The sequence below is a fragment of the Vigna umbellata genome, chromosome 2 (genome assembly GCF_029865625.1).
Source record: "Vigna umbellata cultivar VRB3 chromosome 2, Vumbellata_1.0, whole genome shotgun sequence".
Taxonomy (NCBI): domain Eukaryota; kingdom Viridiplantae; phylum Streptophyta; class Magnoliopsida; order Fabales; family Fabaceae; genus Vigna; species Vigna umbellata.
The window spans coordinates 39,963,069-39,982,527 of record NC_142166.1 but is presented as its reverse complement, the minus strand read 5'-3'; the positions used below and the strand labels follow the sequence as shown (position 1 = coordinate 39,982,527).

Sequence of the window (19,459 nt, the reverse complement as noted above, 5' to 3'; positions counted from 1 at the left end):
CCACTAAGTATGAGTTATTTTACTTGGTGTATTTATTTATTTTATTTTTTTCTTCGGTTAATATAAATGTTAAAGTCTTATCCTGAATTTTCTATATTTTGGTCTTGTAACATTTGGAACCTTGGTTCACGGGATTCTTGGACCCCACGTTACACAAACGTTGCTTCCCCTTTCTCCGCAACATTCAACCCTTTATACTGAATTAACTTAAATTACAAAACACAACCCTTAGCCAAATGCCCATGCAATTAACAAGATTAATAGACACGAATGCGTACTACTCCTCTACATCAGATTTTATACTGAATAAAACAAATGAGTAAGATGTCAAACGAAATGACTTTCCACTGATCTTTAATTCAACAATTGCGTTGAATTCGTTCTGGGATGAGACGGAAATGAAGTGCTTTAACTGCTTTAAATATTTAAGTGCAAAAACAGAAAACTGATTATGTATTCGCTTTATCTGCCGCCGCGTCAATTTTGTACTCAAGAATGCCCTAGCTAGTGTCGAATTATCCACGCTGGATCTTCGCAGTCCAATTCCACATAAAAGTTAACGACGGACATCAAATCTTGTTTTCTGATACAGAACTAAACGTGTTTCTTTTTCTTTACAGCAGAATAATTCATCCTTCCGATACGCTGACTATCTAATATCTAACACTCGTAAGCAAATTCTTCTGGCATGTTGCTAAAAGCCTTCATTGTATTGCTGACCACATCAAGAAGTTGCAAGTATTCATCAGCACCATCAACTAGACACTGCAATTCCATAAGTAACAAGTGAGACGTGAAGCAAAAATAGACAATTGCACTTCACTGAAATTTAAAAGTTCCTAAAAGTTAAAAACACCAAGAAAATGTGGTAAAATCATGTCCAGGAATAGTAAATAGGAAGGGGGTAAGTAGTGTGTGTAATCATGTCATAAGTAACCTTATCAGCTTCACCCAGCTTCTTGGATATTCTTGCTTTCTGTTCATCTGACAGATCATTTTCTTCAACAATGGCTTCAAATAACTGAAAAAATAAAACTCAAATAAGTAACAGTAGAAATCTTAATGAAACTGGCCCAATAAAACAGAAACAAACAAATAAAGACCTGAGTAAGCATTTGAGAAGCTGGATATCCCTCTGCAATGAAATTGTTGACTTCCTTGTTTGCGAAATCAAAATTACCACTTCTGCAAGCTTGAAGAACTGCCTCCACAACTTTTTCTGGAACAACCTGATATATTGATTGAGATTTTAAAAAGTCCAGACAAACAGGAACGGAGATAAAGAGGTGATCTAGTACATAGTTACCAGAAACAATGTCACAACAACAAATTGGATTGAAAACTAGTTAATGATACAAAAGTGTCACACAGCTTGAAGAGAAGACCCCAAATAGGAGGCCACATCAAGGAATATATGCAATGCTGACTTCCAATGCTTCAAAAAATGGCATCTAGATGGCAAATTTTGTGAACTTATATACCAAGACACCACACTATCAGGACAAATTAAAAACCCTTTATCTATATTCTTAAAAAAGGTAGAGGGAAAATCACATGATAAAGTAAATCCAAAACTTTAAGTCAAAATCCTGGTCCTTCAGCCACTAATTATGTCATTTAATCCTCAAGCCCAATGTGAATCATCATACATACAAACAACATACAAAATAATTTTATAAACAACTTTAATCTATTACATAGAAACAGAAAAAGTCGCAGGATGGTGGTGCCACAACCTACCCCAGACACAGAAATCAGATTCTCTGAAGAAATTGAAGATCCAAATAAGCGAGCTGCAGACTGCAATGTTATATACCAAGTTAGCTCAAAAAATGAAAAAGGATACACACAATTCCTCTATGTTCAGTAGGACTGCTAAAACAATTTACATTTCCTGGTGATAGCATTATGTGTATTAAATCATAGCACACAAGATAATTTAATTTTATAGAGTTTATGCTAATAAATTGGTTATGCATTAAGTGAAAAAAAAAATGTATAGAACAGGAAGGAGAGCCCTATAAAAATATTTTTAAAAGGATAGAACAGGTCGAAAATAATACCCAAATCATAACACATCTATGTTCTACCAAGTTTCAACAGAAAGTAACCATAGACCCTCATCTCTTATCAGCCTGGTGTTTGTAGACTCTCCACTGCATCTTTCCATTGAATTTTATTCTTATGCCATTACTAGAAAAGCATGAAGATGAAAGCATACATTCCTACAATCAAACAAATTTTATTCATAATACAGGCTCCCCTCTCATATCAGCAAAAAACTTTTTACATCATCACCGCATCAACTTTCCATTGATGTTAATAGTTGATTCAGCACCAAATATAAATAAAAAAAATTAAAGCATGTCCTAAAAATCAGGCAACATGCAATAGCAAAACAATCGTTTTAAGAAAAATAACCATAAATAAAAGTTTTTTATGTAACAATTATTTCCTAAGAAACAGAACGCAATTAACACATGTGCGATTTTATTCATTATTCTTGTGGAGTCAATCAGAGTATGTTTGAAGCATCGCATTCATAGATTACACACAAATTATTTAATGTAAAGAGGTTCAGTTAAATTACCTATGAAAACTATAAGAAATTAGAAATCATAACTTAAATGTTCGAAAATTGAGTGTGTTGATCAGGAAATGCCACTCACCTGCAAGTATGTGATTGCCCGGCGAAGATCTCCATGAGAAATAGAACTAAGGGTTGAAAGAGCCTGTGGAAGCAATGGTATGTAAAATAATCCATTATGATGTAACAAAACCTTTATAGATAAAGGACTGAAAACTTTAGGAATAACACTACATTGTGTGAGCGCTGACAAGGCATTTGGTTGGAGAGAAATGGAAAGGGGAGTTGAAGGGGTCGATTTAAATAAAATTTCTTGTTTGATTCAATTTCTAAGAGGGGATGGATTGAGAATGGAGGGGAGCAAAATCCCTCGTTCAATTTTTGCTCCCCTTCAATTTCTAAGAGCCATTTAAAACACTTCAAATGTATTGACAAAAATAATCATATTTACACGCTGGAACCCAAAATAACAAGGAAATGAAAGTAAATTAATTTTAAAAATCTGTCCCCTCCCCTTATGAGCCAAAAAAAGAGTTGCTTATCCTCTCCATTGATATCCCTCCCCTCCCTTTCTCTTAATCAAACGGGGTATCTAATCAAAAACCCCTCCTCTTCCTTCCCTTCCCATCCATTGAACTAAATAGTCCATAAGGTTCTCACCTTAGCATCAAGACAGAGGCCCTCTTCTTTGCATATGTACAATATCCGGCTGCTCATGATTTCTTCTGACAATGGCTTGAACCTGAATTTTGCACACCGTGAAGCAAGTGGTTCTATAATCCTACGAAAAAAATGACAGCCATATATGAGGTTATGTGTTCTATCCTTGGAAAGTACAAGAATAACAAAAGGAAAAGGCCTATCAATATATCACACGAACATGGCATTTGGTACCAAAGAAAATTTTCATACACAGGAACCATGATTCCTGAGAAATATGGACCCTGAGAATTATTATTCACATGAATGATGAGTTTCACTTGATTGGTCAAATATAACACCAGGAATATTTATACAAGTTTCCTATAATTCAAAGAGTAATGTCACTTTTACTAAAATGATTTAATAACAATAACATAAATTAAAAACTTTCCATTTAACTAAAGAAAGTTAGATTTTCTTCTCCCTATAAGAATGTTTGTGGAAAACATGGTAAATATCTATTCCCAGAAAACAGTGTTGCCCAAAAAATTATTTTTTAAAATGTAACCAAATATAGAAAACATACTTTCTCATTGAAAAGGTAACCAGAAAACTATATTTTAAAAAGTAACCAAATATAGAAAACATTATTTTTTTAAAAGCCATACCGTTTTTGAAGCAAGCCATTCCATGGATTATATGGATTAATTACTATTATCAAGGTAACTATAATACTCATTAGCTCCTAAAAGATATTAGAAAAACAAAATAAACAGTACATATTAGCATGGAAGAAAGATACCTGCTCACATAGTTGCATATAAAAAAGAACCTTGTAACTTTAGAGTACGTTTCCATTGTACGCCTCAGGGCATTCTGTACAGCAATTGAAGGTGGTGTGAAACCAAAACACTTTGAGACAAGCAACTTTAGAAATGAAAAACATAGAAAACATGCCTGAGCATCTTCTGTCATTGAATCAGCCTCATCTAGAACAATAATCTTGAATGGTGGACAAAGATAACCACTGAAATATAAAAACACCATAACAAAGTGGAAATCATACAGAACTTACACGCGGAGAAAGGAGGAGGAAAGAATCTTAAGAGAATTAGATTTCACATACTTCTTACGCTTAACAGTACCAACAGCCACAGCAGCAAAATCTTTTATCTTTGTACGAACAACATTAATCCCTCTATCATCACTTGCATTCAGCTCCAGCACCCTAGACTTATAGAGCTCAGGCCTGCAATATATAGTTGTTACAAATTACATTACACGTGCCATTGTACCCATTAGCACAACAGGTTAGCTTAAGGAAGAAAATGGCATCATTTTTTACTGCCTATGAATCCCAACTCATAAAACAAACAAAATTGACATTTTGATAAATTCAATCTTCAAAAATGGTCCTCTATAGCATTACAGTACTCTTTCATTTCTAATAGTTGATAAAAAAATATTCCTGGTAAATTTATTACCATAAGTTGCTACTAAAGTGATGCACAATTTGCATAGTCTGTGGATCTCCATGACTCAACATGTCAAGAATTCAAAAGTAGTGTACACAACATATAACATTCAGAAACTGGGTCATATAACTTTTGTGAAAATATTTGAACTTAAGGTATTCCTTAAATCATATTTCATTTCCTTTTTTTCTCAGTCAATGATTTCATGGTGTAACTGAACAAGCAAAGGTTTATAGAAATATTTTTAAGAGTGACAAAGCATATATTAAGAGAAAGTTTTAACAGAGAGTTCGTATCACCTTGGTTTCTACTATGTAAGTAGTCAATCTTGGATTCTTGATTAGTTATTATTTAGTAGATCTGTTTACTTTTATTTACAGAGAAAAAGTGACATGACAGAATTAAGGTCTCACAAGTCACACAACAGAATTAAGAAATTGACATGACAGCTAGAAATAAGTAAGCTCTCTTATAATTGTGAAAATAAAACCAAAGAGGGATACCCGAAAAGCTGACGGGCAATTGCAAGGGCAGTAGTTGTTTTTCCAGTGCCGGGAGGACCATAGAAGAGCATGTGGGGGCACTGCAATACATTATTGACTTGATTCAGTGAGGAAGAAGAGGAGGACATAAGGGAGAAGTAGGCGTTCAGAAAGGGTAATTACACATCCAGTTTCAAGTGTATTTGTTAGAACTCGAACAACTTCCTCTTGGTAGGCAACATCTTTCACTTGCCTTGGTCGGCTGGGTTACAGCATGCAAAATTAGATTTCTACAGAATAAGATATAGAAATAATTGAAAGAAAATTTATATTACTATTTCTCGACCCATTGCTGAGAGCTCTGCATGATTGGCACTGTCTATTTTCAGGCACTATTAAAAAGAAAAAATAAAAGTTTAGAAACAGCAAATATCAAGGCAATAACATATCAAGACAGTATCATATCAGACTATAAATAATACAAAATAACAATATAAATGGCTACTAGGAGGTTGCATATCACAATATAGGAAAATGAGGTGTTTTAATGCCAGATTCATAACAGTTACTATCTTCATCTGGTGCATAAGAACTTAAAACCAGGCCCAGTTGTGAAAACCTGCTGCTAAGCCTTCCAATAGGAAACTTAAGTTGTTTTGTAACAAAAATGGAAGCAATAGAATATGGATACATAAGATAGTGCATAATCGAATTTGTGACTTCTATTGCTTCTTAAAATATCTTACAAAATTTAGAGTGTATCTGATGAACTAAGAGGGCAATCATACATGCAGCAAGTACAAACAGATAGAGTCTGAAGTTTAAACTATTTAAAGAAAAATATGGCGCAAAGGGCAGTATGAAAGATGGACTGGAGAAAAATAGCCACAACAAAGTTTCATGACCTTGCATTGTACATCCTGAAATACATGTCCAAACAAACAAACATATCTTGGAACATAGCAACAGTACAGAAAAATATCACCGACAGTGACCACCTCACACCAACCACAAACGAAAACGATGGGGTCAAATAACAAAAAGGAGGACCCCTGATTCAAGTAGTCTTGCGACAGAACAAATAAAATTGCAGTCAACCCAGGGAAACAAAACAAATTACTCCATAACATTTCAGATTGAAAACAATCCCAGCACAAAACACCAGTAACTAAATGTTGTGCTATTTATTAAGCCGACATTCGTGTTTTGTTTTCCCTATAGGCTTGTAGCTAGCTAACTTCAACTCGAATTCCATACCGGTGAGAGCAAACTTACTAATTAGCATAAATGTACCATGTACTAACAAATATACGAACAATATGCAACTATGTAACCTTTCAAAAGGCAAACATTAACATGTTTCAAACAAAATCATTACTTAGAGTCTTCTCGTAAATTCTGGGTACTACTAAACATGTACGGAACATTTGTTTCCAATTCTGTACGTGCCAATGCACCAAACAATTACGAAGGCAAGCACTGAGACAATGAATGAAAAGCAAAAAAATAAACACTGATAATAACATTCGAATAGGAAGATTATAAGAATGAGAGAATGAGAATGATAAAATACCAGATTATATGACTAAAATAGAACACTTCAGGGAACGACGAGAACGGCCGAGCGAGCACGCAAAGAGTCAAAAGGAACGAAAAAAATATATCAATCGCGAGTCGGAGATGGAAGGGTGAAATAAATTGGGAATTGGGATCGTAAATAGAGGAAGAGGGTTTAGGGGGTGAGGGTTTTCTGTTCTTATTTTGAAATTAGGGTCCCAATTATTTGGCTAAGGAGTGAACATGTTGCGAGAGTACTTTTCCCGCGGGAAAATATCATCTAATTTTACTAAAATGCCATTGCGTAGAAAACAAAAAAAAAATACATTTTTAAAATATAAATTAATAAGTTTTATTTTATTTTAGTTCTTAAATTTCAAAATAAATTATGTTTGAAATTTTGAAATTTTTTAAAATATGTTTAAATTTCTTGATTCAAAAAATATAGTGTTTGAGTCCATTGGATTAGATTTGAGACCAGTATCAAAATAAATTATTTTATAAATGATTATAAATTAAAATCATATCTTTTATATTAGAATAATTAAAATATTTATTTAAAATACAAAAACTAAAATCACATTTATATTAAATTTTACGAACCAAATATAATTAAGTGAGTCCATCATGGCATCGCATGGTATTTTAGAAAATGTGCGTGCTTTGAAGTTGTAACTTGGTAATTTAGTGCCTTGTAATTCTATGATTATAGGTTTTGATGTTATTTGTTAATTTTTTATTTTATTATGAATTATTTTTTTCTTTCTTATCTTTTTTGTTTTTTTTTTCTTTGCATGTTTGTATGTTGGATGTTGTTGAGTGGACTTCGTATGTTGTTAACTTTTCCTTTTCTTAAAAAAAATCCACTCAAACCCAGAATTATTGCACTTCATGAATTTGAACTTAAATGGTTTTTATTCAACCAATTAGTTTTTGTATTTTATAATATTATAAGACTAAATTTCTTAAATTCACTCGTAACTATTTTATAATATTATATAAGACTAAATTTCTTCAATCCACAACTTAATAAGTATAATTACTCAAAACCAAATACCTATAACAAATTATTAAAATATGTAAACAAAATTAATAATAATAAAATAAGTCGAGAGTATAACTTTTCTCCACTTGTCCTATTAAGATTGATGATTAAACAATAAAAAAAATAAGATATCAATAATTATATAAAGAAAATAGAATTTTATTTTATTTATAAATCTCATCGATTCAAAATACTCATCTACTAAACTATTGTAAAGTGTGATTAGATTAAAAAAATAAAAAATTAATGGGGAATTTAATGAAAATAAAGAGAAAGAATGATTGATGAGGAAAGGAGACAAAAGATGAAAATGAGAGTGAAGTTTTTCACTTTTCCTTCAATCCTCTTTTTAATTACTCTACATTACTAGTCAATTGGTTTTTTTTATCATTAGTAATTTTTCTAGTTATGTAAAATAACACTTTATTAATTTTGATTTACAACTTAATTAATCTCAATATTGAAAAACATGTACTTTCAAATACAAGTTAATCTCTGATAAACAACTTTTATAAACATTATCTTCCAATAAAAATAAAAGGTTTAATTGTTTGTTTTGTTCCCAGTTTTGTTTAAGTGTGTCAAGTTCGTCCATTCTTTTAAAAAAGTTGCAAGTTCGTCCATACGTGGTTTAAAAGTGTCAATTGCATCCTCACGTAGAAAAAATTGCATCAATAAAGTCCTCTCCGTTAAATATAGACTAACGATGTTAACTGATTGATGATTTGGCAGTAGAGAATTTAAACGATGGCAAAAGAGTGGCAATATTGGTAATGACATGTGAATGAAATGTTGGGTGACATGGCATTAGGTGAAACTTCGTATGAAGATGCTTGATGATACTAGAAAGATGGCATCTATTGAGGAGATGCGTCAAAGTGATTCTAGCCGTGGTCGATGAGGAAGAGGAATGATTCTTGCTTTAGGCGTGGTGGATGACATAGAGGCCATGGCTTTGTCTGCGTTGACGTCGCTGATGGAAACCCTCGTCGGCGATGATGGACGACGCGATTGTACTGGTTGCGGCGCTTGGTGGTTAGGTTCCAACGGAAAGAGCGGCACTGATTGAGAGACCATGCCAGACCGACGGAAGCCTCGAGGATTTCAGGGGCAGCTGGGCCATTACCAATGACATAACGGATGATTCCCTTTCCGGGGAGGATGGTTTTGGTGAAGAGGGAAGAGTCAACGATGTAGCACCGCCAGGGGTGCTGCCGAGAAGGATCCCGGCGGCGATGCGGCAGCGGAGCTTTGTGCTGTGGCCATTTTGATTGCGGAGGCAGTGGTAGATGATTCTGGGATTTGACGGCTTGCAGCGTGAAGGTTATTCTTCAAACCCGTTTCATGGGGAAGAAGACCAGGGTTTGCGGTTAACGACGTGAATGTTTTACCCTCCGACGAGTTCATAGCGCAAGGGTTATGATTTATGGAAATCTTTTTGGGTTTCACCGCGTAAGTCTTGGTTTCGCTAATTTTAGGATTAGGATTCCAATTGAGAAGGTTAGGGTTTCCAACCTGTTCTTGCAAATTAGGGAGATTTCTCTGATGTAATTGGAATTAAGATGATTGAAATTGGGGTTGTTGATCTTGTTCTGCTTTTGGGGTGGTTCTGAGTTCGTGATTTGGGTTTTCTGTTGATTCACGGTATAGGGTTTCTGGGAAAAATATGCAGGGAGCGAAAACTGATAAAGACCGAGAAGGATAATCTAAATTGGGAATTTGGGAATCTTGCAAGTTGATATTGGGAATCCTGTAAGTTGAAACTGCAATTCCATGTCACCCAACATTTCATTCACACGTCATTACCAATATTGTCACTCTTTTGTCACGTTTAAATTCTCTATTGCCAAATATCAATCAATTAACACTGTTAGTCTGTATTTAACGGAGAAGACTTCATTGATGCAAATTTTTCTACCATAGAATGCAATTGACACTTTTAAATCACGTGTGGACGAACTTGCCACCTTTTTAAAAGAATGAATGAACTTGACACACTTCAACAAAACTGGGGACAAAAGACAATATTGCAATTATATTGATTACTACAAAAGAGAATGACCTAGTCTAACAATTATAATTATATTTCTATGACAATTGCATCATTAAAATAATGATTACATTGTACCTTCATTTGTCTTATAGTTGTTAAATATAGAATAATAATTAACCAAATTTTGTATTAAAAAATGTTTTTGTATGTTTTAAATTCAATAATAATTAGATTAAAATCACAAATAATCTATCATTTTAAAAAGTTGATTATATTATACAATTTAAAAATTATATTTTGGCAAATAATTAGTTGTGTATAATAATCATTATTAATATTGTTTCAAAATAATTAGTTGAGTTAAGTGAAAAACATAATAATTACTTATGTGTTTAATTGTAGTCAATAATTATTTCAAGTCATTATAAAATAAGGATGACAATAGAATTAGACATGGAAATTTTCACCAGAATATATCCGGTATCCATTTTTTTAATATAGTATCAATTAATTAACTTTTAAGAAAAAATAAAAAACACATCAAAGAAAGTATAATATTATTAAATATTTAATATAAAAAGTAAATTTTCATTTTTTAATATCAAATATTTTTAAAAATATAAAAAAATTTACAATTTTAATATGAGTAATTTATTAATTCTGCAAATATTGATTAAACAAAGTTAATAAAAATTTTAAAAGCTATGAAAAAACAAATATTCAACATTAAAAATATATTGAATGGTCTTTTACTTTTTTATCTAAATTTTAATGAAATATTTTATTTTATAAATTAATAAAAATTACAAACACAACAACATGCACAAATAATAAAAATTAAATTAATAATAATTAAAGTTTAGCATATATTTTTCATTTTCAATATATATTAGATAGCGATAAATAAGATTGATACTAAATTATTATATTATAATAAATAAAATGTTTTTATATAATTGTAATGATAAAATTACACTTATCATCGTTGGGAATGTTGGATTTGTTGTTTAGAAGTGAACGTGGGGAGAGGGAATTCATTATTGGCTATGCGAGAGGAAAATAGAATGGAGTTGTGTGATGTAGTAAGCATGAAATCAATTATCAGAGCGGCATGATTGATTATGGTAATGATGGACTCGGTTTAACATGAATTTTTCATCCTTGGAACTTTAATATCTTAAACAAGATTTATGACAATGATACTAAATTATTATATTATATTAAAGGGTCAAATATGTTTTTAGTCCCTAAACTATTGGTCGTTTCTGGTTTTCGTCCCTCTTTTAAAGTAAGGTACAATTTGGTCCTCATTCTTTTCGAAAGGTTCGTTTTAGTCCTCGAAAACTAAACACTGTTTAAAAATTTGGTCCTCATTTAGCAACAAATGAGGACTAAAACCAAAATTCCGAGGACTAAAACGAACGTTTCGAAAAGAATGAGGACCAAATTGTACCTTACTTTGAAAGAGGGACAAAAACCAGAAACGGCCAATAGTTTAAGGACTAAAAACATATTTAACCCTATATTAAATAAAATGTCTTTATATAATTATAATGATAAAAATACACTTATTATAATAAATTAAAAGAATACAAATTATTATAAAAAAAATCATTAAAACTGTATTTTACACGAGAAAAATAAACAAAAAAATAAAACCATTAAAATAAGTAAAAATTATTTTAATAGTAATTTGATACAACATTTAATAAAATCCAAACAAGATCATGTTAAGATATAGATGACAAAATCACACATGTCTCATTCTAACAACTCATCTCTCATTTGAACTACTTATTTTCCTAGTTTCTCGTATCCTCAAACTTTAAGTCTATGTTTGTTTTAGGGTGTGGCATGCTGAAGGGTAAATGTGAGGACAAATTTGTAGTTTTCACTCACATTTGTTTTCATGCTTTTGAATGAATTTGATGTGCAAATTTGCATGAGGGCATGGAAGCATTCACACATTGTGGGGAGCTATGAGAATGTTTATTGTTCATCTTATTACAAAGATGAAAACGGCCTTGCCTTTAATTTGAAATAAGGTTGTTATGGCAACATTGAAGGTGTTACTCGTCAACCACAGAGGGAATGCATGTACTGGGAATGTTGGGTTTGCTGTTCGGGAGTGAATGTGTGGGGAGAGGGAATCCATTATTGACTATGTAAGAGGAAAATGGAATGGACTTGTGTGATGTGGTAAGCATGGAATCAATTATAACAACAACATGATCGATTATTGTAGTGATGGAATCGGTTTTTGTGTGTCTTCAAAGTAAGGTGGAATCAATTATGAACTTTTTGGAATCGATATTGAAACGTGCTTGCCACTCTCAAAATGTTTGTAGCCTCTCTCATTCTAGTGAGAAACGCTCCATGCATAATTGCAAGATATTACTTGCTAATTGCCTTTCCAGCAAAGAACATTCTTCCAATGCCAACACTTTTCACCGGTGATATCTTCTGAAACCTAATTGTAGTCTCCTTTAGAAAGGTTCTGTAAGCAAAGCTTATGCTTTAAGGAAAGGGCTTTTTCTTCTCCAAAATTAATATAATAAATAGTATTTACAATAATTATAATAATAAATTAATATTATTGCCAAATTTTATTATGATTTATTTTAGAATTAAATCAATTGTTACATATTTATTGAAAATTAGGTGTTACATAATATGGGAAATTTCTAATTATTATAATTTATGATGTATTATGCTATAGATACATGTTGTGTGCTTTGCATTAGACACATAATTTATTAAGAACATATACATTTCTATATGGTATCATAGTCAAGTTCTCGAAGTTTTTTCCACCACTTTGTCTGTCAGTGACAGTAAAAAATGTGTCTTTCAACACTTGTGTCTAAGTACCTCAGTCATGCTCTTCAAATTTCAATTCTCTATAGTGTTTCTTTCACTGTTGTCCATTTTTCGCTACCTTTGTCCATCGTGGGCCACAATATGCCCATTTTCTCTGTCACCGAGCATCATTTTCGCATCATTTTCTTCCAATGACTATCGCAATCGAGACCAGCTTCCTCTAAAGACCATCATGTTTCATTCACCGCTCCAACCGAGCCAATCGTGCTCCAACCCGACTGACTGTGCCCCAACTTGGCCGACCATGCCCTAACCCGACCAACCGTGCTCCAACCTAGTAAATCTTGCTTCAACCTAGCTACCTCACACCTTGGAGGGTTTTTTAGCCCATTTCGGTACTCTTTTTCATGTTTTTCACTATCATTTCTAGTGACTTTGTCAAATTAACAATCAACTAGCTGACATGTTTAGCAAGCCCCTTAGAAGCCATCAAATTAAGTACATTTGTAACACAATATCTAACCAAATCACGTTCTCCCAATCCACACGTTGCATATCAAAAGTGTAAAAAAAATAACTTTTTTTTAGAAAGCATCCTAATATCATCAAAGTCCAATTAGGCACATCACTGTCATCGTTATCCATCAAAGAATAAAAAAAATCACATAAATTTGTAACAAAAGAAAGAAAATTACAATGAGTACTTGTCTAAGCTAAGCTAACAATATATTATAACTTTACTTTATCAAAATAAGGGATTATAGGCAATTTAAATATGTAAATGTTGTTAGAATATAAGTGATTATTCTAAATATTAATATAGTCACTCTTATCTAGTGTCCAAAATGTATTTTTAATAACAACATCGTATGTATCCTTAATACCATGATAAGTTTACAATGATTTAAAAACATATATATGATACTTAGATTTAAGAAATTGAATACGCATGAGTTTAACTTAAGTCATTTGGTGATAAGCAAATTCTCATGCTAAACGTTGAAAATAAGCTTTATTTTCCATAATTCATCTTACAACCACAAAAGATAGACCGTTTAAAAATGAACAGTCCCCTTTTTTTCATATCCCCAATCCAAATAAAATTTCAAATCCATCATTCCACCTCAAGAAGAAGCTGAGTAGGTCATTTACAAACCTGAAAGCTAAGATAATAATCACTGAATTGACTAACTGAATTCTCATCATTATACTAAATAACTTTTCTTTATAAGAAACAAGCTTATTAAAAATCTTATCAACTAAAATAGACAAAAAATGACACACCCAAATAAGTAAAAGGAAGATATCATTCATTACAATAGAGAAACTTTAACTCACCTACTAACTAGAGAATGTGTCATACTCATGCAAGGAAGATGTAAAATGTTATAAAGTTTTAGTGTTTCCTCTAAAAAAAACAAATATATCATCAACATAAAAATTAAGAAAAGGAAATTGCATCCCCTTATGACCATTCATTGGAAGCATAAGTTTCTAGAAATAAGATATAAATTGTCCCTCAAAACCTCCTCAACAAAATAAATAAAAGCAAAGGGTAGAAAGGATCCTCCTATCTAACCCCTCTACCACAAGCAAAGTAGCCAGTAAAACCACCATTAACTTGAATAGAAAGATAAGCATATTCCAAGATATGAACATTCCATGTTAAAAAACATTCATGAAAACCAAAATAACATAACACTTGGATTAAGAAATCTCAATTGATAGTATCAAAAGTCTTGGTTATATTAACCTTGATGACTACATTATCGTGATTAACTTTTTTAGAAAGAAGATTAATAACTTTCACCATTTAATGAAATCACACAAAGAAAAATAAATATATAGTTAAGGGTATGATAAGATGGAAAATACCTTGAAAATCTAAGAAAATTTTTTAAATATCAAACTAATTGAGTTGTTGGGAGACAATGAACATTATTTTACCAAAACAAAAGTTCTTTAAACGAAACAAAAATTAAGGATTAAAGATAATATAAAAGATAAGTTTTTTTATAGGTTTAATGTTTCGGTAGGTCCCTATTTTAGTCCAGAATTTCTAATAAGTTCCTCTTTTTTTCGACGTCTCAATTGAGTCCTTTTTTTTTGTAAAATTGAAGTAATTAGAGGTCTGCCGTCAAATTAGACAAACGACCGTTTAAGTTTGGGTTACATGACATTAAAAGTGTATTCATTAATCTCACGTGGCATTAAAAACGAGTTTTGTTTTAAAAATTTGGATTGCACAGATGTTGAATCAGATTTAGGGAAGGGCAAAGTGGGAAAAACATAAAAATTTAAATGCAGCCCCCTTGCTTTTGTAAGTAATGACTACTCTTTTCTGCCAGTTGATAAACCCAGTGGGAATGATAATTTAGGTTACAACACTCATAAATATGTAGAGAGAGAGTTGATTTTGGATAACTTTGGTAGGTCAAAGTTGATAGTTGATGCAACTCAAAATAATATTGCAGTTGTGTTGCATTGTTCTTCTTCATACAGGAAAAATTCAGGTCAGGGGAACACAATGAGGCCACACAACCCCCTATTTGGGTCATTCCCGGCTCGAATCCTCAACCGAATATTGGAAACCCCTACATCGAAGATGCTTCACTATCTTCATCATCTCCATCCCTCAGGTTTGGAGATGTGCAGGATACTCCGAACTCACTAGAAAATGGAGGGGCACTGATGTTGCAATCAAGCGCATTACTGATAGATGTTTTGCTGCAAAGCCTTCAGAGCAGGAGCGCATGGTTTGTGTCTCCTTAATTGTTCTATTTTCCATTTTCTCCAACTGTCTTCCATGACCTAAGAATTAACTTCAGAACGATTCTCGGTTGATGCATTAAACAGAGAAATGACTTCTGGAATGAGGCAATCAAGCTTGTTGACTAAATCATGCCTATCATTAGATGTTCTTCACCCACGAACCCTTGCGCTTCGAATCAAATCGAAGAAAGAATGCTTTCTTTTCTCTCACACGAACATGAACCCTAATAATACGGAGCCCCAATTTTTTTTCCCAAATCTCATTTGAATTTCTGAATTGCAGGAGGCTACACTTAAAATTTTACATTTTCCCCACTTTGCCCTTCCCTAAATCTGATTCAACATCTGTGCAATCCAAATTTTTAAAACAAAACTCATTTTTAATGCCACGTGAGATTAATGAATACACTTTTAATGCCACGTAACACAAACTTAAACGACCGTTTGTCCAATTTGATGGCAGACCTCTAATTGCTTTAATTTTACAAAAAAAAAGGACTCAATTGAAACGCTGAAAAAAATAGGGACTTATTTGAGATTCTAGATTAGAATAGGGATCTATGGAGACATTAAACCTTTTTTATATTACTCGATGAAAAAGTTTATGCGATGAAACATTTAAAATTAAAAGTTAAATATTTTCATGTAAAAAAAGTAAACAATAAATAATAATATTAGAAAAGAGTAGAAATATTCAAATTTTGTTGTAATTGATAATATGGACAGGTACTGATATTACGATGAGGACGAGGATGAGGCTAATATGTACCTATCCATCCATGTTTGATAAAGATTCTGTAACAACCCTTTGTCAACAAGTGCACTAGTGTGTTATAGTATAAATCATGTGTCGAATCCATAGGAATTTGCAAGGATTTTCCACTATCTACTTCTAGCTTTATGATGAATGATGTTTTTATAGAAGAATTTAAATTGCACATGTGATTAAAATATGAATTTTAGAAAACAATCATATGAATACATGGTGAAGTTGAAGTTCATTTCCTCTCTTTTTTTTAACTATGTTGATCCCTTCTTTTCTACTTATTGTGCATCGTATTTTAATACTTTAAAAGTACTCTTTTATGTAGATTTAGATCTATTCCTTCAACCTGGAACTTAGGGACTTCAAATCTAGTACGATTCCTCCAATCTGTGTTGAATGAATCCTTGTTTTCCTGTACAAGACTTTTTCCACCCAACATGCCCTCTGGACCATATGGAAGCCTCTATCAAGAACATGATGATTTGATTGGACCACAATTTTAATTAATCTTCTAACTCAATCCAACTAAGTTAAATAAAACAGATAAAATAAATAAAACCACATTAAAACAAGATACAAATAATCATTTAAGGAAGTAATAAATACAGATGAATCAAGTTCAACTATATCCAACCTCCCACAAAAAGAAATTAGCCACTCATATTGATAAGCAGACTAGGCACACAAAGTTGTTGATCTCTCTTCATACCTCTCTAAATATTTTATGTGTTTACAAGGAGAAAGAGCTTAACGCTACAAAGAATTGGATGCCAAAAACATAGGCAAAGTCTTGTTTTTATATAATAGTTTAGGCAGTGCTTAACCATACATTTTGTGCTCAACCATAGGATTTTCTTCAAGGTTATATCTTTTATTAGCTCAACCCCTCTTAACACATGAGTTTTCCTTCTTATAGGTTTTTTTTACAACTCATCTTCATATTTTTAATGCTCCAACTTCTTTAGTGATGAAGGTTTCCTCATGTGGCTTAATGCCATTTTATTGAGCTTAGCCAGAAAGTTCAAATGAACTTGCTTTATATTTCCTTCTTTCTTTTGGCTAAGCTCCAATAATTGTGCCTTAGACTCAATTTTGCCATTTTTTCGATTTTCTTTGCAAAACAATATAATATTGTCAAAATTCATGCATTTGATTAAACTCTACTTATTCAAGCTAAAATATTGTTTTATCTCTAAATATATTTGTTAATTTACATAATAAGTGTCAAATCTGATATGCAATTGAAGATATCCTAATCACTTATCAACACTCAAACGAAGAGATTAAATATTATTCATAGTTGTATATTGTATTCACTAAATGTGAAAATCTCCATAAGAAAGAGATGACTTTTATAATATTGATGAAAATGAATTTATTTATTATCACTAAAAGAACAATTTAAAACTTCTTTAAAAGGAAAAATGCATTGCTTTTAAAGAATCATCTTTTATAATTTTAATTTTATTATTCAAAATCATCAATCAAAATGAAGATTATTGCCTTTTGATTTTTTTTGGATTAAATTAAATATAATTGAATCAAGAGCAATATAAAATTTTGTCTTCGTTTTTTCATCTTGATTATATTATTTTATTTCTTTTATTCTAACCATTTGATGTTACATTATTTTTATCCTCTTCAATAGTAATATTACAAAAAAAAAAATCTAAATATAAAATTATCTTTTCTTCAACCAATTCATTTTGTTTAATTGTGTTTTCAATCATATTTTACTTTACACTATCAAAGTTTATAAATATAAATTAGAATTTGGACTCAATTTTTTAAATTTTGTAAAAAGAAATTGTAAAAACAAGAAAAACGTTGAAATAATAGTTTCAATCTTTCAAGTAATTTATTTTTAATATTTCAACTGTTTATTTGTCTAAGGTCTCATATGTGAAACAAATACTCTGAATTGTATATCTGAATCTATAAGAATAGGATAAAAAGTTATAATGTATTTACTAGTCAAACATAATTGTGAGTGTGAATTATAAAGGCAGCGAATTTGCTGGATATAAGATTTTTTTATCACTCTTATATGCAGAGATTTAAAGGGAAAAAACTAAAATAACATATTTAACCTCATGTTATTTTATAATTCTTAAGCTGCATTCCATACCTCTTTAATGAATTCTAGATTTTATTGTCTACATTTATTAATAATATTAATATTAAAATATAATATTTCATAGTCAGAATTATTGACTGAGCTGTTCTGTTTATTTTAATAAAAACAATGACATTTAAATTTATTATATAAATACAAAAATATTATTCTCTATTATATATTTATAAAATTATTGTATTAATTATTTATTATTTTTTTAATATATATAATAAATTTTATTAAAAGGTATGTAATTCTAAAATATCATTTTACATTACTTTTACCATTAATAATATTTTAGTAATCTTACTTTTTTTTATCAGTTAAAACAATTTTTTATTTATCATCGATCTCAAACAAATTCTTACTTATTTTCAAATCATTTAAAAAAAATAACACTTAATTCATTTTCAAATCTCTAAAATCATCTCCACCATCTCTCAAACCCATCCATCCAACTAAAGTCTTTATTTCTTTCCATTTTCTGAGAGCATTCCCAACTTAGATACTCATTTTATTTTACAACTACTTTAAAATATAATGATGTCTAGATTAAAATTTCAACTATAAAGTAAAATGTTATCAAGTACACTAAAACACGTGGCAAACTTACATTAAAATTGACATAATTTAATTCTAATTTTGTTTCCTACTCAAGATATTAAATAAATAAATTAGAACTAAATATGTATTAAATAAATAAATGAGTAGATGTTATTATGATGATTTCTTAATACACGTTTAGTCTCAGTATTTATTTTTGAATTTTATTCAATCACAGCATGGAATATTACAGTTGGCTATTGAGTTGTAACTTACGATCCAAGATTTTTAATGTTTCTAATTTAGAAAAAAATAACGGTAAGTTAACACACTTTTTAATATGCTTTTAATATTTAATGTCTATAATTCTACTTATAATAATTTTTAAAGTTATTTTCTAAATATATGCTAAAATGTAGTGATATTTTTAAAAAAACTTATATGTTTACTCTTTTAATGTATTAAATCATTACAAAACGCATTCACCTTATTTATATAACAAATTAATATATTTCCCTTTTTTAAATGTGATGTTTCTATTATTGCAGTTAATATTTATCAATGTTTGTTAACTTTTTATGTTTACTCATTTATTTATTTAATACATATTTATAAAAGAAATCTTATTTTTGGTTAGAATTTTTTTATCCCAAACTTCTTT

The 19,459-nt window shown here is 30.9% G+C and overlaps 1 protein-coding gene across 1 annotated transcript; it reads right to left on the bottom strand.

Annotated features, from left to right (window-relative positions):
* Nucleotides 1–327: 327 nt before the first annotated feature.
* On the bottom strand, nucleotides 328–6,960 carry EMB1968 (ATPase family associated with various cellular activities (AAA)). The gene is made up of 13 exons (XM_088106784.1): nucleotides 6,760–6,960; nucleotides 5,522–5,578; nucleotides 5,370–5,448; nucleotides 5,208–5,287; nucleotides 4,356–4,478; nucleotides 4,187–4,256; nucleotides 4,032–4,105; nucleotides 3,248–3,368; nucleotides 2,670–2,732; nucleotides 1,741–1,800; nucleotides 1,104–1,229; nucleotides 938–1,021; nucleotides 328–765 (listed from the first exon to the last, which is right to left on the bottom strand). The coding sequence occupies exons 2-13, from the start codon at nucleotides 5,551–5,553 to the stop codon at nucleotides 661–663; spliced, it is 1,017 nt and encodes a 338-aa protein (XP_087962910.1). The 5' UTR covers nucleotides 5,554–5,578; nucleotides 6,760–6,960; the 3' UTR covers nucleotides 328–660.
* Between the last annotated feature and the right edge of the window lie 12,499 nt (nucleotides 6,961–19,459).